Source organism: Oratosquilla oratoria, chromosome 15 (genome assembly GCF_046742065.1).
Source record: "Oratosquilla oratoria isolate Oo_2021 chromosome 15, ASM4674206v1, whole genome shotgun sequence".
NCBI lineage: Eukaryota > Metazoa > Arthropoda > Malacostraca > Stomatopoda > Squillidae > Oratosquilla > Oratosquilla oratoria.
This window is the reverse complement of record NC_134791.1, coordinates 62,790,770-62,817,953: the sequence shown is the minus strand read 5'-3', so window position 1 is coordinate 62,817,953 and position 27,184 is coordinate 62,790,770. Positions and strand designations below refer to the sequence as shown.

Genomic DNA, 27,184 nt, shown 5'->3' with positions numbered 1-27,184 from the left:
GCTCAGTATTTATCGTCTTAGTATCATATCAATCATATGCAAAAATATAAAATGATTCCAAGGAATAAAATGGTAAAAGAGAGGCCTTTGTTCAGCGGTAGATACACACACACACACACACACACACACACACACACACACACACACACACACACACACACACACACACACACACACACACACACACACACACACACACACATATGATGCTTTTATTCTTTTTATTTAAACTTTTGATCGAGATAAACATCTAAAAATGAGGCTATTCTTAGTATTAGTTCATATCCTAAAGCACAAAAATAATACCAGTTTTAAACACCAGTATTATTGTTATCAAATATATTATTTGACCTTGTGTTCAGGCTAACTGAGGTAAAGATTGTTCAATACATCATTTAGTGAAACTACTTGTAGGCGGGCTGTTTGACTAACATATATTTTTTCTCTAATTGAGATAATCTAAGAATCTCATGATAGATGTAGATATTTCCTTATCTGATTAATGCTGACTTAGAGATCTTACAACTTTTCGATAGACAAAGAATTTTCTATAGTTAGCTTGTCTGCTTCTTTTTTCACCTTGGTTTTATTGAAGATGTTACCGAGGTTTTCTTAGGCTTCTTTCGAAGTGCAGAAGTTGTTTACTTTTTAAAACTTGACCGGCTCTCAAATAACTTTAGTTGCTTGATAAAACAAAGCCTTGAGAATAGTTAGAATTTGTAAGTGGTTTGGTTAGCCATCGTAAATGGTGTGATCAAAGATATCTTTGGAGAGACATTCGAACGTGAAAAGGCATTGATGGACAACACCTCTGGAGTGAAGACGGCAGTTTGCCGTTCTTGCTCTTTACATTTGACTCACAATTTAACATTCATACATGAATTCATACAAAAAATGTTCTATAGATTAATGTTTGTGTTTGTAATATGAATGATAATTTTATATATGTAATATACGCCTGTTGGTGTGTAGTTTTTTGTGTGTTTTGTTTGTTTGTTTGCTTGTTTGTGCGCATACATATATATATATATATATATATATATATATATATATATATATATATATATGTGTGTGTGTGTGTGTGTGTGTGTGTGTGTGTGTGTGTGTGTGTGTGTTTCACCATGGTCTTGGATCACGTGTTGGATTCATGATCGACGGTTATTAATCTCCCGGATGAGAGCTCAGAGCTCGTATGACCGATCTATGGGTAATACTGTGACCTTACACGTACACACACACCCTAACTCCTCGCCCACGAGAGTTTAAGTAACACACCGCAGCGCAGCGATACTGAAACTATTTCAGCTCTGGGCGGGAGTCGAACCTGGACCGCCGTAGTGGCAGGCGAGAACTCTAACCATAGCGCCACGAGGTGTGTGTGTATGCGTTTGTGTGTGCATGTTTGTGTGTGTGTGTGTGTGTGTGTTTTTGTGTGTGTGTGTGTGTGTGTGTGTGTGTGTGTGTGTGTGTGTGTGTGTGTGTGTGTGTGTGTGTGTGTGTGTGTGTGTGTGTGTGTGTGTGTGTGTGTCTGTGTGTGTGTGTGTTTGTGTGTGTGTGTGATTCACCTTAGTCTTGGACCACGTGCTCGACTTTTTATACACATCTATTACCCCTTGAACGAGAGCTAAGAGTTTGTATAATCCAGTGTATGAATAATGTACCACACACATAGTGTTTATGAAGATATCAAACCCTGACTGGGCCTTGATCTCACGTTTATAGTGAGACAGCCCACGAGGGTAACATGTACACCAGTACAATCTTCATGTTACGCCTTTATTGACCAGCCTTCATAAGTCATTCCGTAATACTAAATCCTAGTTTAGTGGAAGGAAAGTAACAGGCATTGGGGATAGGATGGTAATTTTACGGCCTAACTGACACTATCGTCGCTTTCATTATGACTTTCAAACTTTCAAAGGACGATGGCGAGACGCTATTAGAAAGATTGATATCGATGCGAAGAAGTATGAAAAACATTGCCAAACTCCTTGTATTTTTCTTTTTCTTTCATTACATTTTATATTTTAATAAGTGAGTATGGTGAGATAAATGGTCTAATGTTCACTGCTGTGTAAAAAAATCCTCATATAATTTCGTGGAACTTGTATACGCAGGAATTGTTGGAAATTTGCAGAAAATAGGACATATGAGAGAAAATTAACTGTGGCTATTATGGGTTTCGTTTGAACGATGTTCGTGGCAGAGCATGTGACACATTTCTGAATCACCTCTTGATCTCTTCCCCTAATTTTTCCTCCTCCCTTCAATATTCTCACTCAGGTTAAAAAGACGCTGGGTTGCAATACCACAGAGGCCACGGACGTAAACCAGTTATTCGTAACGGGCACCCTGTCCTCTATAGTAATGACGGTGGGAGCTGCCGTATTTTCCCACTACGAAGGCTGGAACTACATTGATGCCTTCTACTACTGTTTCATCACACTGACCACCATCGGCTTTGGGGACTTCGTGGCACTGCAGGTAATGTCATTGCGCTGACCTCATTTGACCCTAGCATTCGGCTGCTGACTCTTCTTTTATTGCAGGTGATACCATAACAATGATTTCACTTGACCTTGGCATTTGGTTTGTAGCTCTGGCATTGTAGATATCATAATGTTTGAATTCATTTGACCTTTTCTTGATGCCGCAAGTAACGCCACAACAGTGCCAATCTGTTGCTTTGCTTTTTCTTTCTCCTGCCCTTCCTTTCTACTTTGGGAACGGTGATGCCCTGTATGTATATTATTCTAACACCATATGATTATATTCAGGAGAGAAGAAGGTCATCGTAGCGAATTGTTTAAGCTTATTCTAATTAACATCCTCGATATACTTACTTCCTTTACAGATTTATTGACGCAACGCAAAGGTATCACCGTATCTAGGCTATTTTCTTAAATCTCACTCGGTCGATTTCTTGTATTGCTTATTGACTATACTATATTTCAGAAAAAAATATACAGTAGGTTATGTAGTGTGCAAAAAGCCGGTCAAATAGTTCTGTGAACCCTAAGTAGGATTTAGTTTTACAAACCACATCCTACCTACATAGTGGTGAGAGTCTATTTCATGAGTGCCTGATGTTGCTCGGGCAGCAGATGACTGTATTTTCCGCTGGCTAAACTATCGAGGATCCAACTTAATATTTTCTACCAAGCTAGAGGTGAGGCTTTATTGCCTTTATATCAGACATAATGGATGTATAAGTTTTATGTTACCTGAGCATTTTATTCTGTCTATATTCCAAGGGTTTTTCTCCCTTTATATAGGAGAGAGCTAAATCAAAAGGCAAATATCTACTCTAACCTATTTTACTCCCACCTATTCCACCACCATCCACCACCCTTTCCTCCCTCTCATCTTAGCTCCTCATGGATGACGGGTCATCCCTGTATCCCGCCTACTGTCCTGGGTCAAAAGCAATGCAGCAAGACATAGCACAACCACAGCAAGGCCGCTTCCCTTAATTGGCGACTCCCTCTTCTCCATCCTCTCATACAGAAAAAGAGAAGACGGGGAGAAATCCCTTCGGGCTGCTTCAAAATATCATTCATACATAACCACTCCCTACATATCGCTCCATCATTGCAAGACTGTCGTAACTCAAATTTCGTGATTTTTCAGGAGAAGCATTTTAAAGTATCTAAATCCTATAACTTTAATAATTTTACCCTAAGCAATAAAACTTACCATCTTGATTAGGTAAATAGGACTCCACTTAGACTTACGACTTTATTACCAAAAGACGCAGAATTATTCGGCGTCCTTATAAACCATTGTAACTCTATACTTGAAATTTTTGAGTTACGACAGTCTTGCAATGATGGAGCGATATCATCCCTTCCCTTCCTTGCATCTCAGTATCATTCATACACAGACATTTTCCACTTATCCCTATCTCCTGCCTTCTCCCTTTCATGCTCAACAGACATTGCCCTCTTGCTCAACGTTCCTTTCACTCCATCCATCCATCTCATCCTCAGTCTTACACTCAAGTTCAATCCCTCCACCTCTGCCTCCCATACCTCTTTTACTAATATGTATGTCCAAAACACTCCAATACTTTTTCACCAGCCCTATCTGTCATCGTCTTTTCCACCCTGGCTCTCCTCACCTCCTCGTTTCTCACTCTATCCAACCTTGTAACCCCTACCATACTTCTCAGACATTTCATCACAAACACATTTAATCTCTCTCTCTCTCTCTCTCTCTCTCTCTCTCTCTCTCTCTCTCTCTCTCTCTCTCTCTCTTAAATTCCATGTTTCTGCTCACCAGCCACTTCCCTATTACTACACCTCCTTTCATCAAACACTCCGAATGACATCTAATCTAACCCAGATGCTTTTCGTGCTCTCATAATTTTCAAAACTACTTGTATCTCACCATTTTTTATTTCTCCTCCCTTTTCCTCTCTCATCACCGTCATCTTCTTAGAGCTTCCCATTGCTACCACCAATCCCTCCCTATCCTCCTCCACATTCAACAGCTCTCTAGAATACTTTTTCTAGCTTCCCTTTACCGCCTCATATTCTGTTGATATATGTCCATCTCCAATCTTTTCCTTTTATTCTCTACTTGACTCACCTCCCCTTCCTCTCTTAACTTTCTTCATAAAGATATTTTTATTACTCTAATTTTTCTGCCATACTCCTCCCCCATTTTATATTTACTCTTTTTATTTGCCTCTTTCATCTTTTGTTTTACTTCTTTCTTTTTTCTTTGTACCTCTAATATGTTTCTCCCGACACAATTTGTAGCCAGTCCTTGAATAATCACTTCTCTTCTACCACATTCTTCACTTCATCATGCCACCACTCACTACCTTTCCTTCTATTCCCTCCTATCCTCCTTGTTCCACCCACCACCTTTGTGGAGCTTGTCACTTCCTCCTTAAAACACCCCTATTTCTCCTCCACTCCTATCTCTATCTTTCACCACCTTCCACATTTCTCTCAGCTTCCCCTGGTACTCCTGCTCCTTTTCCCTATCGTTTAAACATTTTACTCTAAGCACATCCCTACTTTTTTCCCTTTTCTTCTTTCTCCACCTATCTTCCACTCTCAACTCACCTTCCACCAAAAATTAATCTGATATTCCCCCACTCTCACCCCGGAGAACATGGACATCCAGAACTTTTCCTACCCTTTTCATGGATACCACTATATAGCCCCTTAACGCCTTTTTAACCACCCTTCCATCCACCACACTCTCCACTGTGATAGCTATCATTAACTTTCTAAACACATCTCCACCATTAACTCCACTAAGATTTTTACCTGACACTCCACATTTCCTAGCCACTCCGTGTATTGGTTCATCCCCTACCCTAGCATTGATATCTCCCAAAAATACTACATTGATATTCCTCCAAAAATGTCTATGCGTTCATTTAGATATATCCAAAAAGTTTTCATTTCTTCTACTTTATTTCACAGGCCCATATGCGCTTACAAAGACCCACATATCCTTTCCCAGTTTCACATTCATCTCCATTAACCCTAAAGAAACCTTTCACTCAATCACATGCTTACCTATCTCCTCACTAGTATAGCCACCCTTTCCCTCCCTCGTCCTCTCCTCACTACCGACATCATCCCCACTACACTCCCAAGCTCAAAATTACACTCCCTTTAAATTTAGTTTCACTTAATGCATTATGTCCATGAAACATGTTGCACAAACATGTTATTGCAACACGATGAAAATAACATGCAACATCTTACGTACAAGGTGTCTAGTCTTCAAATTACCTTTTGTTTCATATTTTGTTTCTGTACGCTTCTGGAAGAGTGTCATAAAAACATAAGAATGAAGGAGACTACAAGAGACCATAAGGCCTACACTAGGCAGTTCCATGCCCATTACCACCTGTCATCCCCATCCATAAAACTGTCTAACCGTTTCTTAAAACAACCGATAGTTTCAGCGCTCACTACATGGTTACTAAGCCTATTCCATTCGTTGACCACCCTATTACTATTTCCTTCTTAAATCTAAATTTGTCCAATTTAACTCCATTACTGCTAGTGCTGCCCTGCTGTCTTGATATGGTGAATTTGTATCACCTTTGTTAAAGCCTTTAATACACTTCAACACCTCGGTTAGATCACCCCGCACCTAAGCCTCTCTTCGTAAGGTAAAATTCTGAGACTATACATCATTTTGGTCATTCTCCTCTGCATTGATTCTAGTGAATTGATGTCCATTCTATAAGATGGAGACCAAAACTGTACCGCATAGTCAAGGATGGGTCTAACTAACGCTAGATAGTTTGATAATTACCTCTGCACTTCTATTCGTAACCGTCCTAGTAATGAAACCTAATGTTCTGTTAGCTTTATTACTGGCGCTAATGAACTGTGTCCTGGATTTAAGGTCAGGACTCACTAGAACTCCCAAGTCTCAAGCACTAAGTTTTCTCTAAAAGCGTGTTACCTAAACTATATCCGTTTGCGGGGTTGTGTAGCTCTACGTTTAACGCGCTGCACTTTGAGATATTGAAGTCCATTTGCCATTTCACCGACTATGTGAACAATTTGTTAAGATCATCCTGCAGAATCTCGGCGTCGTCTCCTGACCTAATTAGGTGTCCTATTTTAGTGTCGTCAACAAACTTACTTACATCACTATTAATCCCATTGTTCATTGTCGTGGGTAGGCTTTTGGAGGATTTGTGAGTGGTATACTGTAGGTGTGGGTTCGCTGTGTCACCGAACTGAGTTTTGACTTTGTGATATGCTCTGATAGACGTTTGAGTGTTTTTGCGTACAGGTATACGCCCTTTCTCTCTATGTGCTACTTTAATGGAAGAATTTTCACACATACATACGCCTACACTTCATTTCTAAATGTAAGCGATTTATTTATGTGATTTTGATGCACCTGCTTTAATTAGCAATGTTTGGTTTAAAACTATCAGCAGATATTCCTTTTTCACTACAGGAAACCAGACTGTGAAAGCATAGTATATATATATATATATATATAAATAATTTATTTATATAGATATATATATATATTTAAATATATAGATATATATATATATATATATATGCATATATATATATATATATATATATACATTCATACATACATATATATATATACATATATATATACATATATATATATATATATATATATATATATGTGTGTGTGTGTGTGTGTGTGTGTGTGTGTGTGTGTGTGTGTGTGTGTGTGTGTGTGTGTGTGCGTGTGTGTGTGTGTGTGTGTGTGTGTGTGTGTGTGTGTGTGTGTGTGTGTGTGTGTGTGTATGTATTAACAAGTGAACAGTGACTTAAACCATCGCGCAGTGGTCTAAGTCACTGTTCATTTGTTACGTCTCAGTTGGGTTCGAGTCCTTGGCTTGACTACCTATCAGTTTCCGTACATGCTTCCGTCGAGCTCCTTGTCAGCCTCGATCGTGATGGCATAGAATTAAAGTGAAAAATTAATGTGGTTGAAAAACATTAACATCTGTGTACTGGGGACCATTCAATGTGTGCATGGAATATATGTATGTACATATATATATATATTATCGGAAAATTTCGAAACACTGGACTCAGAGTAACAGAATTTATTACCGACATTTCGAACCCTGTCCGGGGTTCGTCCTCAGGGTTATACATAGTAAGCAAAAGGATTCAATTATATATTATACCGATGATCTCTGGGACAGGTCCCATCGGATTGAACAAATTTGAACAAAATCAAAACCTATTACGAATGACAAAAGGAAATTAATTTCAAATTTGTATAAAGCGTCACTCAAATGAAAAGAATTGATAAATCCACATAACCCATGTCATAATAAACGGAACAATACAAATTCTAAACGACACCCAGAAATTAATAACAGAGTAAGTACAAAGTGTCACCAAATGCAACCACCGAAAATAAAAAATAAAATAAAATGACAAAAAGAAAAATATCAAATGTCACAGACCAGACATAAAAGCACTACACGAGTCGTCTGCCACCGCTCTAACTGTCCTGTGTGTCCTTATCAGTACAAATCAGACTATAAAATAAAACAAAAACAAAAACAACACTAAAAGACACAAAGAAATTTAATTACAAAGTTAGCCCAAAGTGTCCACAAAAATAACAAAAAGCAAATAAATGACAAACCGACATAATGAAAATATCAAAAATCACAGTCCGGACCCAAAAGCACCACACGGGTCGCCTATCGCCGCTCTTTCTGTTCTGCTTGTGCTTAGCTCCCTTTATCAGTACAAATCAAAAATATCCAACGACACCAAAACTGAATGACAAAAAGAAATTGCAAAGTGTTAAAAAGTGTCCGCTAAAAAAGAGGGGGGGGGGGACAAAAAGCAATAGAAGACAAACCCAACAAAATGACAATTAACTCAACAGCAGCGAACCAAAACAGTAAACAAAACAAAACCAATTCTGGACGATAAAAGAAAAGGAAAATGATGAAAAAGTTAAAGAAAGTAACATCACAATGGGACTACAAAAAAAAAAAAAAAAAAAAACGCGCAAAAGACACACGAATGCCAAACATCAAAGTCCCGACATAAAAACACTACACTGGCCACCGCTCACTGCTTCTTCTGTCCTGATATATATATATATATATATATATATATATATATATATATATATATATATATATATATATATATATACCGTCTTGGGGAGGAAGAGGAAGAAGATATCGAATACAAGCTAAAGAAAATTGAGGAGGGTGTACATAAAGCTGCAGAGGAGCATGTAGGATACATAACCCCAATTAGAAGAAATCATTGGTATGATAAAGAATGTAAGGAGGCATCAAAAGAAGGCAGAAGAATTAGAGAAAACCTAATGCGAAACCCATCAGACTTAAGACTAGCAGAAACCTTAAGAGAGATTGTGGGCGCAAGAGATGATTTAGACAGAAGAAACAGGAAGATCTGGATAGAGAACTAGATGAAATAGATAATAATATAAACGAGGGTAGAGTGAAAGAACACCATAAAAAGCTGAGAACTATAAAGAAAAGTTTTCTAGCTACTCGTAGGAACTGGATGATTAAAGGAGAAAACGAAGTCATGGAACAGTGGCAGCAGTACTTTTATTAGTTGTTATAATAAAATAGCAGCCTCTGTCTGTCTGTGTGTGTGTGTGTCTGTTTGTTTGTTTGTTTGTTTGTTGTTTATTTGTTTGTTCACCCAACTCCTCTTAGGGTTTTGGAGATAGACCCCCATAACAATATATATTCTGATACCCTATCACTCCAGGAACTTGGATAACTATATAAAAAAAAAAAAAAAAAAAAAAAAAAATATATATATATATATATATATATATATATATATATATATATATATATATATATATATATATAAACTTAGAACCCACTGTCGGTGGAAAAAGATAAAATGTGAGATGATTGTTCCTGTATATTTCGACCGCTCTCTGTGGTCCTCTTCAGCAGAATAATTACAAATGTATAGTACACGAATATATACATAGAAATGAGGTACATGAAGGGGGACATGGGAAGACACAGGTGAATTTACCCTAGGTAGGGTGATCGTTGGCTAGGGTTAAGGGTTAAAGGGGTATGGTGGGTAACACACCACTACTGTAGTTTCCCCTTAACACGATTGGCATTTTGTGACAAAAATTACTATGATTAAACAAATCCTTGTATGTGTTCATAAATGTTATTTATATATGTGAAATTAATGTTGCAACAAACCATGATAGCGTTTGTAAGGAGAAAGCATGTAAATGTAAAATTTTGTATAATTTTACCAAATGTTTAAATATTGGTTATTTTTATTTTACTTTTTCACGGACGGTAATATACTCGAGTTCAAAGATAATGAGAGGTTGGTTTAATTCTTCTCTTACGGCCGAATATTTTATTTCCAAAGGGCGTCTCCCTCCTCAATTTTTTTTTCTTACTTTCTTAACATTCTATTTGTGTTGCCTTTTCCATTGAGTTACATTGGTACGTGTAACTTTTCTCCACAAATTCTATCAAAATTAAAATGATCATCATTTGCCCGCAGCAACGCCCGGGTAATTTGGCTAGTATGAATATATAAATACATACATATATATATATATATATATATATATATATATATATATATATATATATATATATATATATATATATATATATATATATATATATATATATATATATATATATACAATGTTGGTGCAGGAACCTGAACTTTTGGGTTACCTTTTACACCGCGTGATCGCAATCCAAGCTACCCTGTCTGATAAACTACTGAATTTCACTACATTGCCAGCAACTTTTCGGTTTATCAAAAATCCTACTCCACTATCTCTCTTTTTCCTTACCTCTATAGTAGAACAGGTGGTGAAATTCTTGTAATTATATCAGATTTTCTTCCGCTCTTCGAACTTCGCTCAGTCCCATGATGTTCCACTTGATGTTGTCTAGTTCTTTCATTAAACTCTCCAGCATGTAGTCTTATGAGAGATTTCTTAGGTTGTAAGTATAGATCTTCATTTTCTTCATATTATTTAATGTCCAAGAATTGGATCTATTTGGACAGAGCTTGCTTACATTTGGTGAAACACTACCCGTAAGCACACAAGGCAATGCGGTTGGACCTTTAGGAGACAATGATCCAACGGGAACATCCGATTTTCTTTTGGTTGTGCAATTCATGTTTGCTATGAAGGAATTTTGGCAGTAATCTCACCTCCCTGCCAACTGGTTTCTGGTGAGATATTTGTTTAGTATCACTTTATTCAGTATATTCGGTGGAGGCCTATATATCTATAGGGTGCCCAATGATCCACCCCGTCATTATGACGGTACCCCATATATCTATAACGAATTTTCCTGTTCATCAGCAGGGAAGTGTCAGTTAACAGTGGGTCCTGCGGCTGTGAGCGCGTACAGGCTGCTCTTTATCTCATCTTTCTTACAAAATTTGTTCGATATGGGTGACCCTATAGAGATTTTCTCTCTATCAACATAGCTTTTGTAGTCATTAAAACTCTCAAACCTATCCACCACGTCAGAGTGTCAACTCTCACAGAGTTCAGACGATGAAATTGAGTCTTTCTATGAGGATTTAAGTCAAGTAATGGATTAAGAAAAAAGTAATTACACGTTGGTAATAGGTGACATTAATGCTAAAGAAGGGGAGAAGATGGGAGATGAGTCGTGCATTGGGAAGTTTGGAGTATGTGAAATAAATGACGGAGGGGACATGTTAGTAAATTTTGCAGAGAACTACAGCATAACAATAATGAACACTTTCTTCCAAAAGCAGGTAGGTCATAAATAAACCTACAGAAGTCCAAATGGAACAACAAAGAAAGAAGTAGACTTCATATTAGGAGATGAGAGCAAGAGCGTTAGCAATATTATGGTCATAAATAAAGTAAACATAGGTAGTGACCATAAACTGGTAGGTTGCACAGTTAAATTCAATTTCAGAGACGAGAGAAATAAACTAGTTTTAAAAAAGAAAATATGCCTTGTGAAGGTTAAGGAAAACAAGAAGAATTTAATTTAGAAATAAAAAATAGATTCAAATCTCTGAGAACTATCGAGGACTCCATCGAAGGTATGAATTTAAATCTAATGGATATCATTAGGGAATCGACAGAGAAAGTACGAAGTACAAAATGTGTTAGTGAAAAGAAATATTCCAAAGCTACAAATGACTTAATTAAAAAAAGAAAAAATATGCACATTAAAAGCATGAGAGACGAAATAGAGTAAAACTAAACAGGCTTATCAACAAAAGGCAGAGATCAGAGAAAAGAAAGAGAAAAATGGAAGATATAGAGGAAACTATTCGGAAAGGTGGAAATATTAAAAGGACCGAGCGCACATTTGCTTTAGGAAGAGAGCAAATTATATCTTTGAAAGATAGAAAAGGAGACATCATTAAATGCAGAGACAGAATAGTAAAAAGAGTAGAAGAGTTTTATCAAGAGCCTTACTCGTCGAAGACCATAGTTGAGTTAGTAAATTCATTTGTAAGTGTTAGTAGTGTACCAGAAATTACAAAGAAGAAGTAGAGGCCACGTAACTGCAATTAGGGCGACCTGACTTTGGTGCGCTCCAAATATAATCGTTGAGAAGCGTACGTCTACAGAAGTAATTAGTTTTATATCTTTTTACCATGTATGATTAAAATACGCCATGTCTTTTTATGTATCATAATTATAAATATATTGATTAAATTTTGAGTATATCAGTCAACCATGTAAATACCTATTTCTGTCGCATTGTATATACTGTATGTCTAGGAAAAAAATATGTAGTGGTAACCACCACAGCCTTCGTGATCAGTTGCCTTGCTTCTTACCACAGTTTACGACTGGCTCTTCACAAGACAACTGGCTACGATTTGCTAGAGTAAAACCGTAGAACTAGCCGGCCTTTTCTTGTTCCGCTACTCACATCGCCTGCAATACTTGCTCCACTACTCACATCGCCTCCAAGATGTGGATGTAAACATTTCGACATTTTCTGGTAATCAGCAGTTGGATACGAAGATCGCCACATTTTCTGGTAACACCGCTGGGATTCGAACCTTCCCACAACTCCAACGTAGTCAGAAACATTACTACAAGATCAACCCCAACATAGCCAGAAGCATTACTACAAGGAAATCACTCCAAGATAGCCAGAACCATTACTACAACGAAATCAACTCCAACATAGCCAGCAACATTACTTACGAGGAAATTATCTCCAACATAGCCAGCAACATTACTTACGAGGAAATCAAATCCAACATAGCCAGCAACATTATTTACGAGGCAGTCACTTCGCCGCATCGTCCAGCATCATACTTACAAGGCTACACCCCGCCATCACGGAAAAAAAACCCCGCCCCAGGGCCGATACAGCGCGGACAAGTTGACCGCCCACCCGCCATCGCCTAGAACCACGAACAAAAGCCCCATGCAAGGACCACGATCGGACAAGTTGACCGCCTATCCGTCATCGCCACACCCTAGCCTACATCCAGATTTGTTTTTCCAACCCTTCCACGGGCCCTCCACTTCTCAAAGGAAGTATCTTTCCATACTACGGGTCCTTATATATATATATATATTTAAATATATATATATATAAAAATATATATATATTTAAATATATATATATATATATATATATATATCTATATATAAACATATGTGTGTGTGTGGGGGTGTGTGTGTGTGTGTGTGTGTGTGGGTGTGTGGGTGTAATAAAGCCACTTGGTTTTATTACACATTTTGTGATTTATTCGCATATATATATATATATATATATATATATATATATATATATATATATATATATATATATTAACTGTTTTACATTGTCAAAGTTCTCATTTCCTCTTAAATACATATATTCATACTCATTTTATTTTACAGCACCGTATCATCTGTGTTCATTTCACCTCACCACAAGCCAAAATACCTCATCAACCAGGAGCTAGACCATCACCATATCATCTTTGGTAAGTAGATACAATTTCCGTGATAGGTTTCACCTAGTGCTCTGTTATCTTTGTGTTTATGTTTCATGACGCGATGCCAAAATCTCACCTCCTCCAAACGTATCTACCACTTCCGATAACAACTCTCCACACACCCCACGAAAAACACAAAATCTAATGATAATTATGAAAGAGAATAGTTTACCAAAATTCAATTTAATAGACGGAACATTCCCGTACACAACTTACTCTTAGAAGTTGAATCCGAAATCACACATAGAAGTGTCATAGACCCCCCCCAAAAAAAAAAAAAATCCATTCTCAAATCAAGAATAGATCTCAACGACACACTCGCACTTAATATAATCCAGTCCGACATTTTTGAGGAAACAAACACATATTCAGTGTTTGTTCACCATTTCAAAAACTCCTTTGCGGCATTTGATCAAATTGGCTCACTTTCACCCCTCTGCTCCTTGGCCACAACGTACAATACCGGCCCACATACACATAAAACAAAGAAAAGAGCAGTAGAAATTGCATCCTCTTTTAAAAGTGAGATCAGGGGAAGCCTCAAAAACTCAGACTGGGTTACAGACGAAAAAAATCCCACTCTCATTGCTAGCCTATTTCCGACTACTTTCTCAATTACCCCAAGACACACTCCAAAAACCTGGCAGAATTTCATTCACACCAGGCACCACACTAGAAGAATTTTCCAGAAAATTCTCCGATACGGAAAGAACAAATGCTCACATCCACAGTCAGTCTGTACCTATCACCACCACCTACACAGTAGCCCACGTAACACGATCAACGTCACATAACATGACGTCAAGACAGTTGTTTTGCACGCGTTACCGCTCACGCCAGCGCTCTCCACCACGAATACCATTCTTTTGCACCTACTGACAAAATCAAGGACACAGCATAAACAGATGCTACTACAGACAGCCGTGCCAGCCAAATCGCTAGTGCGATTTCCACGGAACCTGTTACCACAGAAGTGACAACTGTTGCGTGCTCTTGGCAGAAAGACAACAAAGACCTGCTTCACCACAACGCTCCCCCACCAGAGACACACATAACACATCTCCCACATGACTATAAAACACAAATACAACACGCAAGTCCACACATGGATCTTCCCTCTCTAAACCTACCTGTGCTTACCTTGAACACCCCGGACGCTTCCTCACCTTCCATGGTATTCAAAGTAACCTCTAACAACACCAAACTCGCCATATTTCTAGACACTGGGTCTCCCGTTAACATTATGTTCACATTCAGTTTTAACAAGCACCGTTCGGAGAGCAGGAAAGTCACCATCCTAGAGCCCCCTGATATCCAACTCGCCAACGTTGATGGTGTACCATTCCCTATCCTTGGAAAATTTTCCTTGGATATTAACTGTAAAGATCATTGCCCACCCATTCCACTTACTGTCTAGGTAGCTGACGTGCATTGTCCCGCTGACATCTTCATAGACAACATAGTAGAGTTTTACATCCTGCTCAGAATGGTATGATTTATGCAAACCATTTCCTCCCTGCGTTGCATTCAGAAACCCCCCAGACCATTAGCAAAATACACATGACCGAGCTCCAACAGCCAAACACAAACAACTCCAACACTTGCTCAACCACTCAAAAAAACCCTCAGGATTCCACCTCTCCTTCCTTGTTCACAGCTATCAACATGCATTTCAAACGTAACAGACGTACAAACTCCCGCATGCCAAAATCAGAAAAATGTTAAAAGAAACTCTCACTCACTACCGTCGATAATTCACCGACTGAGAAAGATGTCTTACCCCTCATTGAAATTTTCAACCATCAATCCTTCCCAGTCTTACAAGTGTTATCTACTTTCAAGCACACTCATGTAGTAATCATAAGCTAAAAAACGCTGTTCCATCATGAGTATACAAAATTACACATATCAGTCTTCCAAGCCCCTTGCAAACCTTTCGACACAGTAGCTCTTGCCCTTCTTAAGTTTCCACTCACCACCAGCGAAAATCAATCTCTGTTTGTGTAGACCATTTCTCCTGATTCTGTATTCTTTCACCCTTACCAGACAAAACACCACAACACGTTGCACAAACGATTGTTGACAAACTTATATGCCCCTACACTACACCCAAAACACTAATTTCAGACAACGGAACATAGTTCAACAATGAAATTATCAATAGCATTTGTAAACACTTTAACATCACTAAATGCAACACGACTCCTTATCACCCTAGCTTTTACGGTTTATTCGAGAGACAGAACCGCAAAATCCTAAATGTTCTCCGACATCTTGCCTCTGACATACAACCTTCTTGTGATAAACATGTACCAATGGTTAAAGCTTGCTTTAACAGTGCCATTAACATGTCAATGTTGGAGTCACCACCTTTTGTCCTCTTTGGCTCGGACAAAAAGCTCCCATATAGTGTCCGTATGTCAAACTTACCCCCCATTTACAATTTCGACGATTACGTACAAAATTTCAACACTTTCTTCAAGAGAATTCACAATATCCTTACTCTCTCTAAAGACGATATGGTACGGCTTCATAATACAGGAACGAGAGATTATATAGTTGAAATTGGAGACATTGTGTGCACCCTCAACTCTACACAAACACCAAAACTTTCTCATAATTTCACGGGACCTTTTCGCGTTATCGGCCTAGTACCAGAGTTTAAAAAATATAGTCCTACACAAAGATAATACCAAAGTAGTACCTCGAGACTTAGACCTCCAGCATATCCCACCTCTATTTCCAACAACCACTCCATCGCAAGATTCTCCCATCTCTCCACCAATTCGACCTACTCCTCTTCCTAGGTACAGCTTTCACAAAACAACCACTATATCAGATCATATCTTCTAGGTGAACGGAATTGTATCTACTTTCCACTTTTCTTTAGATTTAAGTAAATATTGTTGAATTATCTTTTACGAGCAAATGGCTGAGAGTAGCGACAGATAGCCGGACCGAGCGAGAAGATATATATCAAGCATACGACATCGCGTACAGTGCAGCAGCAACATCAAACTGCCGTTGAGCGTTAGGTCTAACCAAAACCGACCAGAGGCCACTTAACTGTAATTAGGCCGACCTGGCCTTGACCCTTAGGACACCTGGTCCGCTCCAAATATAACCATTGAGAAGCGTACGTCCACAAAATAATTATATCTATATTTTATTTTTCACCATGTATGATTAAAATATGCCTTGTCTTTCTATGTATCATAGTTGTAAATATTTTTATTTAATATTGAGAGAATCACTCAACCATGTAAATACCTATTTTTGTCGCATTGTATATACTGTATGTCTAGGGAAAAAAATTATGTAGTGGCAACCACCACAGCCTTCGTGGTCAGTTGCCTTGCTTCTTACCGTAGTTCATGGATGGTTCTGCACAAGACAACTGACTACGATTTGCTAGAGTAAATCCGTAGAACTAGCGGCCTTTACTTGTTCCGGTACTCACATCGCCTGCAATACTTGCTCCGCTACTCACATCGCCTCCAAGGCGTGGATAAAAACATTTCGACATTTTCTGGTAATCAGCGGTTGGATACAAGAATCGCCACATGTGTGTGTGTGTGTGTGTGTGTGTATTTACCTAGTTGTATTTACCTAGTTGTATTTTACGGGAAGGGGAGCTATGCTCGTGGGGTCCCGTCTTCATATCTCATTTTATCTAAACTATTTTTAAATTCATGTATTGTTTTTGCACACACCACTCTCTCATCTAACTTGTTCCAACTGTTTATTACTCTGTGAGGAAAGCTGTTCCTTTTCAAGTCTCTTCTATAGCTGTCTTTTTTTATTTTCTTTCCGTGTCCTCTTGTATTTCTGTCATCCCATTTTATCAGATTCTCTCTATCAGTAATTTCTATGCCTTTCATGATTCTGTAAATAGCTATCAAATCTCCTCTCTCTCTTCTTTGCTCTAGTGTCTGTAGTTCAAGTTTTTCTAGTCTCTCTTCATATGATAGTTTTGAGAGTGTTGGTGCCAGTTTTGTAATTGCTCTTTGTATTCTTTCAAGTTTTTTTATACATTTTTTTGTACTTGGTGACCATATCGTTGCTGCATATTCCAATCTTGGTCTTATCAGGGTGATTAGGATTTTCTTCACCATTTCTTCATCCAGGTATGTAAATGCAACTTTGATTGTTCTTATTCTGTGTGTGTGTGTGTGTGTGTGCATACATAGATGTATATATGTATGTATATATAAATGTATAAATTACGTATTTGTATATTTCTTCCATGAGGTCTGCTAGGAAGCAAAGGTCATGTGCGTATTAAAAATGAGTATGAATAGACGCTAGTCATTCATCGAGGCAGTAGATTTCATTGATTAGAGATTGTTTATTTTTTTTATTTTATTTATTTATCTTTTTTTAGGGGAGTTGCAAGATGATTGAGGGAAATATTTGATCTTTTAGATGCCCAATGTGCACACGCTCACACGCACGCTTTAGTTAAAAGATGTCAGGTCCGATCTCAACGGGGTCATTTAGCCGAGCGCGATAGGAAATCTTAAAAAAAAAAAAAAAAAAAAAAAAAAAAAAAAAAAAAAAAAAAAAAAAAAAAAAAAAAAAAAAAAAAAAAAAAAAAAAAAAAAAAAAAAAAAAAAAAAAAAATTGCGGGACTGCCTATTATGTCTGAACAACCTCACCGCGGTAATTTTCATCCGAGCGCGAAAGGACACCTGTATTTTAAATTACCAAATGCAAGTCATCGCACGACCGATGTGATTTTTAATATATGTTCCATGCTTGTATGTAAATAACGTATGCATAAATATTGAATGTTCATCCTCATTTCATAGAAGTAGAGTAGGCAATAGATAATAGAGAATAATTTGTACATAGCTCTTTGGTTTGGCAACAGCCACTGTGTGTATGAAAATATCACCATTGGTAACCGTTAGTGTATTCCTCGTGGAATGTTCCGAGCTGAAGATCAATCCAGACGGAAAGATTAACCCATTCAACTCCGATGACAATATGTCTTGTCATTTGGTCAAATAAAACAAAAAATCATAAAACACCAAAATGTTTGATCAAACACCAGAAAAATATGACGTCAGTCCTCGCTTCGCTGCGAGCGAAGCGAGGATTGACGTCATATTTTTCTGGTGTTTGATCAAACATTTTGGTGTTTTATGATTTTTTGTTTTATTTGACCAAATGACAAGACATATTGTCATCGGAGTTGAATGGGTTAAAGACCAGAAATCACCGCTTCGTTTGTCTCAACGCCTCCAAATTCAATGTAGACCACAAAAATAAACAAGGGGGCGAGAGTATGCCGATTTTTACCAGCAACTTTTAAAGTTCCTCGAGCTATGTATGTGTGCATATGGCAATAATATTTTGGTTGTGATACTGCATATGAGAGCGTGTTGATATTTTCCGTGTTTAGGATGGTAAGGTCGTTGATGATTATATTGATCCTTATGGAATGCCTATGTATAGTTTGTTGGTTTTTTATAGTATTTATGTGACACCAACAAGTATGATAACCATTTCTTTTAACACTTTCAGATATCTTATCTCATAACCAAGCACAATTCATTTATTCATTTATTTATTTATATATATATTTATTTATTTATTGATCTATCTATCTATTTATTTATTTATTTATTTATTTATTTATTTATTTATTTGTTTATTTATTTATCTATTTATTTATTTACATTTATTCATTTATTCATTATATAATAGGGTCCCTGGTAATACAATCTGAGATTGTGTCCTTGAAATAACAGGTATACTTGAAACACGATCCGCTTCTAGTTTCAATTTGATTACGTATGTGTTAATCTAGTTTTTATTGTTTCTGGCTGCCATCACCCTCGATCCTGATGGTGCGACCTGCAGAAGGACGACGCTTTGACCTCAGAACCTGGTTACGTTGCCTTGTCACTCGTCTTCATCCTTTTTGGCCTCACCGTCGTTGCTGCCTCGATTAATCTTCTCGTTTTGAGGTTCATGACCATGTGAGTACCAAAACTGTCTGACTTTTTAAGAATGTTGTCCTTTGAAATACTGGGGTTGTTCAATTAATCAAATTTTTAGCCCGTATAGACACTAAAGCTGTTTCACTTATAGAGAATATGGTCTTCATCGTCTGTTTCCTTCTCTTTGATTACATATGTCATGCACTTCCACAACACAGAACTCTTAAATATCTCACGCAGATTGATAATGTTTTGCGTTACAATGTTCACAAAAGGTTATGTGACCAAGAGATCTCAAGTAATCTATACTATATACTAGACCAAAAGGGGTTCATCTTAGTTTAGATGGTTTAATGAACATTAGAACGGTAGCACTAAAAATATCACTCATATGATTTTCTTTATGAGGCTTTGATAGACTATAGATATTATAGTTACCTAATTTGCAACGTTCATTAAAGTCTAGTTTACTTTTAAACGGATGTGACATATGCGTGTATGTTCTCGTAACTTAGAAAAACTACATTACCTGTGAGAACAGTTCGACATCGATATGCACAAAGAATAATAACTGTAACGCAATTTTTTTTAATAATGCGGTTTCTATAGTCAACTAACTACCCATGCTTTTTGTGGGCAGCATATTGATCATTCTAGGTCTACAGATTTTTAAGGAAAAGTGTGAAAATTTTGCGTCTGTTTGCTCATATTGTCAGAGAAAATGAACACATGAATAAAGGTCAACGTGTATTTACACTACAAATATACAAAAATAATCACAATTATTAAGGCTAGGCAATTTTTCGGGGTTTTTGCGATTATACGCCAGATCATTTTCGTGGATCAGCCCTCAAGTGGAATGACTTATCGCGGTTTCTTTATAGTATTTTTGAAAGCGACGTTTAAAGCTCACTAGATACTGGTGGAAGTAGCTGATCTCCTCCAGATATGTTTTCATCTTCTTGAATTTGTCAAACTAAGTAACAAAGATATGGATTGTGACATCTTACAGCCCATTTTGACGTAGATTTTCACCAGTCTCAACCAGCACCGCATGGTTTTTGCCCTTATGATTTCTAAGAGACCTCCGAACCACTGCGACAATGCAGCTCTAAGCTACTTACTTCTACCTAGCAAGTAATTTCAGTAATCCGTTACACTCTTAGGTCTTCTCTACCTGTGCTCAGACAAAGACATAAACTTTCATCATTGCCTCAGGTAGTTTAGGAAAGAATTGTTATAGTTATTTGAATCCTTTCGACTTCCTATCGAGCTATGACAAGCAGTTTCATGAGACTCAATATTATGTATAGTGGCGGCATCGACACCTTTGGCTCCAATTTGTTCATCTCCAAAGAGGAATCGTTTTGTTGATGCCGGTCTAACCTGTGGTAGTGCGCATTTGTGTCCCTACTCTTTCAAAGATAAATGTAATAGAACATGGCAAAACTGCCTTAGAGGCCCTTCAGAAATGTTATAGTTTAGAGGTCTCCGACGACCTCTCAGCGGTATTCATCGTACTTCAATGTCTTGCAAAGTCTTTTTGCTAAACTGAACTAGTAAGCTCCAGGGCCCTTCTCTTTCAGCTGTGGACATATATTACTAGAAACTTTTTATAGGACACTGGCTGCATCAAGTTTTATCTACAGTCAATAACTTAGGAATTTTTGTGATATCCTCACGTGTTACAGTCACTTAAGATTCTTTAATCATTACAGATCATTCTCTACTCAAAACAGTATTGTGATCATTTTAAACTTCAATTATCACTCTTTCCAACGATCTTTACTAAATTTATCCTTTACCATCTGTATGACGCTACCTTTCCAGCGCGATATTCTCCCCAAAGTTAGAAGTACTGTTATCGCCAATGAAATACTAAAAATAGATATATCACAGGAAATTTTATAAAGTTCTAGAAATTAATCTAAATTTAGTCTGGAAAATGGTCTGAAAAATAAGCAGTTTTCGAATCATTGATGTCATGATTACAAAGGTAAAGTTTGTGGGAAACGATAGGATTGTCTACACCTTTAAGGGATAAGCAAATTAAGGATGACTAATTTCTATCCAGGAACAAAAATATAAAATAGAAAAATATTACATAGTGTAATTATTGCAACTGATGTAATTACAGAAAATTAGTTGTACCTACTACTGAATATTACTGGAAAACTTCAATAGTTGCAAATAACTTGGATTTCTACTATGTCACAGCTGTCAGCTAGGATGATGTGATAGGGATAACAATTGAATACAAAAAGAAAAAATAGTTACCATGAAAGCATCTTTGGCTACCATCTTCAAGTACAACCAAATGCATTTTAAACTATAAAACTGCAGCAAACTCCAGACAACTGTATTCATTTTGAGGGCAGATGCAGTTGTGGTGTTTATTACCCAGCTAGAATGTGTAAAAATAATTGTAAATATATGATAATTTACAATAGTAAAGAAAAAGTAATGCCATTATTGCATTATGCCACATTCCATGTTTACTGTACAGCGCATAGATATTCAAACACGTCGCACATTGTAGAATATCATTATTCAATCCAGACGTCGCCTTTTGATTCAGTAGACATTTAGTATTAGACAGAAGAAACCTCACAAAGATTAATCGAAACAAATAAACTCATTGACTTGGTACAAAGACAATAAAATCCACCTCTTCTGTTACGACCCAGTCAGTAGGGAATTAAGGCTTTCATAATAATGTTTTTTCCTAACTGTGAAACACATCCTCCACATCCTCTACGGGTAAACTTACTTAATCTAATTCAATAATCTTAAGACGATAAAGAGTCATTTCAACATATGTCATGGTAAAACTTAACTACACCAACAGGAACACGGAGGATGTAAAAGCGAACGACTATGAGATGCAGGACGCGTCCCAGTACGTGGTGACTCTCGATGGAGAACTAATGGCCATCAACGGGAAACTCCTGGCGGGGAACGAAGACCTCGGGGGCGTTGGAGGCCACCTGGGATCCTATTCGAGCGTCGCTACCGTCTGCTCTTGTACCTGTTACCCTCGATCGAGTAATAGTCCCGACAACAGGCACCGCTACTCTATCACAAGGTTAGTAACATCACGCCGTGTCTATGTAGTAAGGTCTTTGTGCAAAATCAGAGCCTATTTTCTATATTCCGTTTACCTATTCTATCGAGTGGGTTACTGAAATACCTCCGATTTACAAAATGACTACTAAACAACTAAGAATCTCAAATAACTAAAGAAAGTAATCTCAGAGTAAATGAATCACAGAAAGACTTCTCTGTAATGTACAGTATATTAGTGTACTTCCACTTTTCCGTAGAATTTGGTAGAATTTTTTAAATTGTTGCGTTCATCTCCGGTATCTTTCTTTCAAGAATTCTACTACTCTCTTAATTTGTGTTACTCATACCTCTCATCTTCTATTGTGTCTTCCCCTTAGCCTATTCGTACTATTGCTTATTTTTCCACATCCTCTATGTTTATTAAAGCTGTTTCCACATTTCCTTCATTTATCCTTCGGTATTTTAAATTTATCTTTCTTTTTTATTTCTACCTATTTCTGTTCTGTTTACTCAGAGCAAGATTTTTTTTTTTCAAATGGTTATGATACATTTTCTAATGCCCAACCATCGTCCTCTAGAGTTTTTGTGAATATTTTACCTGTGCTTTTTCTCTTCTATGTTTTTTTTTTTTTTTTTTTTTACCACTGTAAGAAAGCTTTTTTTTCTTTTTTTTTTTCTTTTTTAACTCGAAACTTTCCCGTCCTTCACTCCTGTAAAGTTAGACGGTCACGGACGATTGAAGCCCTATTTCGCGGAGATGGCATTCTTTATTTTCAGTTTATTCAATGTAAGACATAATCGTAGATTTACACTTAAGCAAAAGGGTCTCTACAACCCTGGTTCAACTAATCCAACTTATTAAACTTATCCATCTCATCGAACTTGTCCAACTCATCCATCTCATGAAACTGGAAAACAAACCACAATCTTAAAAGAGTCAAGTCATCAATCAGTTGGGGCATACTCCAGAGCAAACCTCTGGGATTTTCATGAAAGTGGCAGTTGCCGACAAGATTGACGAGTTAAACACCATATGAGGACGGAGCCTTTATTTGTACGACGTTTTGCTTATTACAGCTTTTTCAAGTACAAGTTGAGATACATATGCTTGTACATTTCGCCCACGGACGTTTGGGCCAGCATTATCAACCTTTCCCAGTGTTCCATCCCCCCCCCTTCTCCTCCTCTTCCTTCCCCTCCCCTTTTCTCTTCCCGTTCCCTCCTTTCCCCTTATTTAATCTCAAGCATATGTATCTCAATTTGTACTTGAAAAAGCTGTAATAAGCGAAGCGTCGTACAAATAAAGGCTCCGTCCTCATATGGTGTTTAACTCGTCAACCTGTGGGATGTCAAAAGCAGATTCAGATGCACAACAAAAATGGTGTATCCGATCTATAGTAAGATCTTTCTAGCATTCCATGTCAGCTTACCACCCTGTCCATTTAGTCATTTCCTCCTCCAAATATTGATCGTCCCAATATTTTTGCATACGACACTTATATTCTAAGATCTTCTTGGTGATGAAAACAAAAGAATTATACCCATAAACAAGAATACTGAAAGGTCACTTTTTTGTATGTAATTTAACTTTCCTTGAACATTAGACCCTATAGTTTCCTTCATATTTTCATTCAAAACCAAGTGATTACTCTATTGATGGGAAGCTTAATTTGAAATAGAATCTACGCTCCGCACGATCTTTTGAATGAATGTTATCTAAATGCTGTTTGCTGATATTAGTTTATCTTGACAGTTAAAATTCCGATTTCTAACTACTTTGTTATTTCTTTTTTAAAGTGTAACCTCATTTTCATTCTAATTGAATATGTGAAAATCCTTCACATGAACAGCTGAGATAGCACTTCCATAAAATTAGATTGTCGCTCCATTTGGACTTCTCCAAGTCCATCTACAAGCTACGCACTTTTCGATGAACGTGCTCTTTATTTTCATGTACTTCTCTGTAAACATAACCAACATTTTGCCTTTTTCATTTCTCTTACATACTCAAGACTTCCCAATGTACGATTTATCTTACATAATTTTCATCACATTAACATGGAATTGACAGACCACCAATGTAAATTTAATGTTTCTTGGATCTTTACCTGACGTACATCATCATAGGACTCAATTTGATTGTCTGAGCTGTCTGAAGTTGATACATGAAATTTAATTATTCTTAGAAAGTTTGATACGTAGCCTTATTACAACCCAAGTTCCCTATCTAATACACTACTGAATTTCATTATATTACCACTAGGCTTCAGTTAATAAAGAATACTACTCCACCTGTGCGTTTATAGAAAAATGTAAGTAAAGGTTACATTGTAAGCATTATGCTGAAACATATGGGAGAACTTTCTGGTGCTGATGATAATAAAGAACAAAGAAAAATATCTTGGGGTTGAGAGGTGAGGTGTTGAGTACCCGGGGGATTGGTATTGGAACTAGTTTAGGTAAATGAATCAGGGAAACAATAGACAGTCACTTAAATGCGTATGTGAATGAAGCCAGAATACTGAAACATGTAAGATATGAACAGTTGTAGTATAAAGGGTCTGGACAAAATATATACGTGAAAGTGTCAATGAAATAACCAATTGAAGTATAGTACCACTGGATGAGAGTAGAATGATCAACAAATTAAGTGAGGAAGTAATAAGAACAATGAAAAAAATATGTTGAAGTGGGCGTAGAAAAGAAACCTTTATTTTGATGACATCATAATCACGGCATATGACAAACATCAAAGTAACATAAAGTAACATTTGTAGAATTTGTTGGCGAACTGGCCAATCCGAAAGCCAATATTTTGAAGTTGGTGGATAGCCTACAGTATCGAAGTAAGTACAAAAATAGTGGCTTTATGAATAAAAATCTTTGCAGTATCACCCATATCGAACAGGTCTTGTACGAAAGGTATATTAAAGATTAGTTCGCACACACTGGTAAATGGCACATCACTGATAGCAAACAGGGAAATTACTCATAGATATATGGGGTATAACCATAATGATGGCGCGGACCATTGGACACCCAATAGATATATAAGGCTCCACCAAATCTATTGAACAAGGTAACACCAAAGATGTTTCTCATCAGAAACTTGGAGGTAAAAAGGTGAGATTACTGCCACAACTTGCCACTTAACCATGGATAGCACAACCAGTCTTTTTGTGGGTGTTTTTACTACAGTATTGCCACCTAAATATTACACTGCACTACTATATGTATTTAATGAGTAGTATGCCACCAGCTGTAAATAAGCACTGTTCAAGCACACCTAAGTCATAGACACTAAACAACCTGAAGAAAATGAAGATGTACACTAGTAACGTTAGAACCCTGTCAAATGACCACAGACTGGAGAGCTTGATGGAAGAATAGGACATGAACTGAGATATGGAGGGATTGAGTGAAGTACGAAGAAAGAAAGAAAAGCTCATGAAATTGTGAAAGATTCAGCCTTGAGTCAAGTGTAGGACCATATATATCACCAGTGGGGGTAGATACAGCCCGTATGCTTCATTGGGTGATAAGGCTGTATGGATAGTAAAAAGTACCTGTGAAATGTCTAGCGTGATTGGAAATAGAACATGATAACTGGGGTAATCCATCACGCTTATATCAATTAAATACCATCACTGAAATATGACAATGGTATATTGCAAATCCGATGGTCACAGTTGTAGAGTGAGCTTGGGAAGAAAGGTAGTGTGATTTGAACAATTAACAAGAGCTTCCTGCAGATTGAACCCAGGCCTCCCACGTTCAAAACAGGAATGCTATCAAATTTTCTCCGACGGCTAGGCGAACATACAGTATTCTACTGTAAACTCCAACTCTCTTTCTCTCTAAAACATAAAGGTAGAGAGCCTCTCAGGATCTTATTATACTTACCAAACACTTGATGTAAGCACTGGGTGTCCAATTCAGCTACTTTAATATGAATTAATTTACCTGCGTCTTTCAACAGATCTATCGATATACCATCTTCCCCAGGTACTTTTCCTCATTTCATAGCTTTTAAAGCAAATTGTACGTCTTCCTTTGTAATTTCTGGTACACTACTAACATCTACACATGAATTTACTGATTCAACTACGGCCTTCGACGAGTAAGGCTCTTGGTAAAATTTGTACCATTTTGTCTCTACATTTAATTATTTCTCCATTTCTGTCTTTCAAACTTATCATTTGCTGTCTTCCTAAAGTATGTTTGAGCTCGGTTATTTTGATGTTTTTACCCTTCCGAATAGTTTCTTCTATTTCATCCATGTTTCTCTTTCTTTTCTCTAATCTCTACCTTTTGTTGATAAGCTTGTTTAGTTCTACTCTTTCTATTTCGTCTTTTCTGCTTTTAATCTGCATGGTCCTTCTTCTTTTAATTAGGTCATTTGTAGCTTGGGAGTATTTGTTTTCTCTAATGTTTTTTGTACTTCCTACTTTCTCTGCCGATTCTCTAATGATATTCACTAAATTCAAATTAATATCTTCCACGGTGTCCTCATTAGTTCTTAGAGCTTCGAATCTATTTTTAATTTCTAACTGAAATTTCTTATCATTATCCTTAACCTTCGTAAGGCTTATTTTCTTTCTTAAAATTAGTTTATTTCTCTCGTTTCTGAAATTGAATTTAGCTGTGCAACCTACCATTCTATGGTCACTACCT

At 37.2% G+C, this 27,184-nt stretch overlaps 1 protein-coding gene across 1 annotated transcript in view; it reads left to right on the top strand.

Annotated features, from left to right (window-relative positions):
• Positions 1 to 27,184, top strand: part of LOC143033473 (two pore potassium channel protein sup-9-like) — a 45,792-nt gene that overhangs the window by 6,494 nt on the left and 12,114 nt on the right. The window contains exons 4-6 of the mRNA XM_076198955.1: positions 2,284 to 2,484; positions 19,365 to 19,483; positions 22,293 to 22,529. Of these exons, the coding sequence (XP_076055070.1) occupies positions 2,284 to 2,484; positions 19,365 to 19,483; positions 22,293 to 22,529 (557 nt within the window). The remainder of the gene's footprint in view (positions 1 to 2,283; positions 2,485 to 19,364; positions 19,484 to 22,292; positions 22,530 to 27,184) is intronic.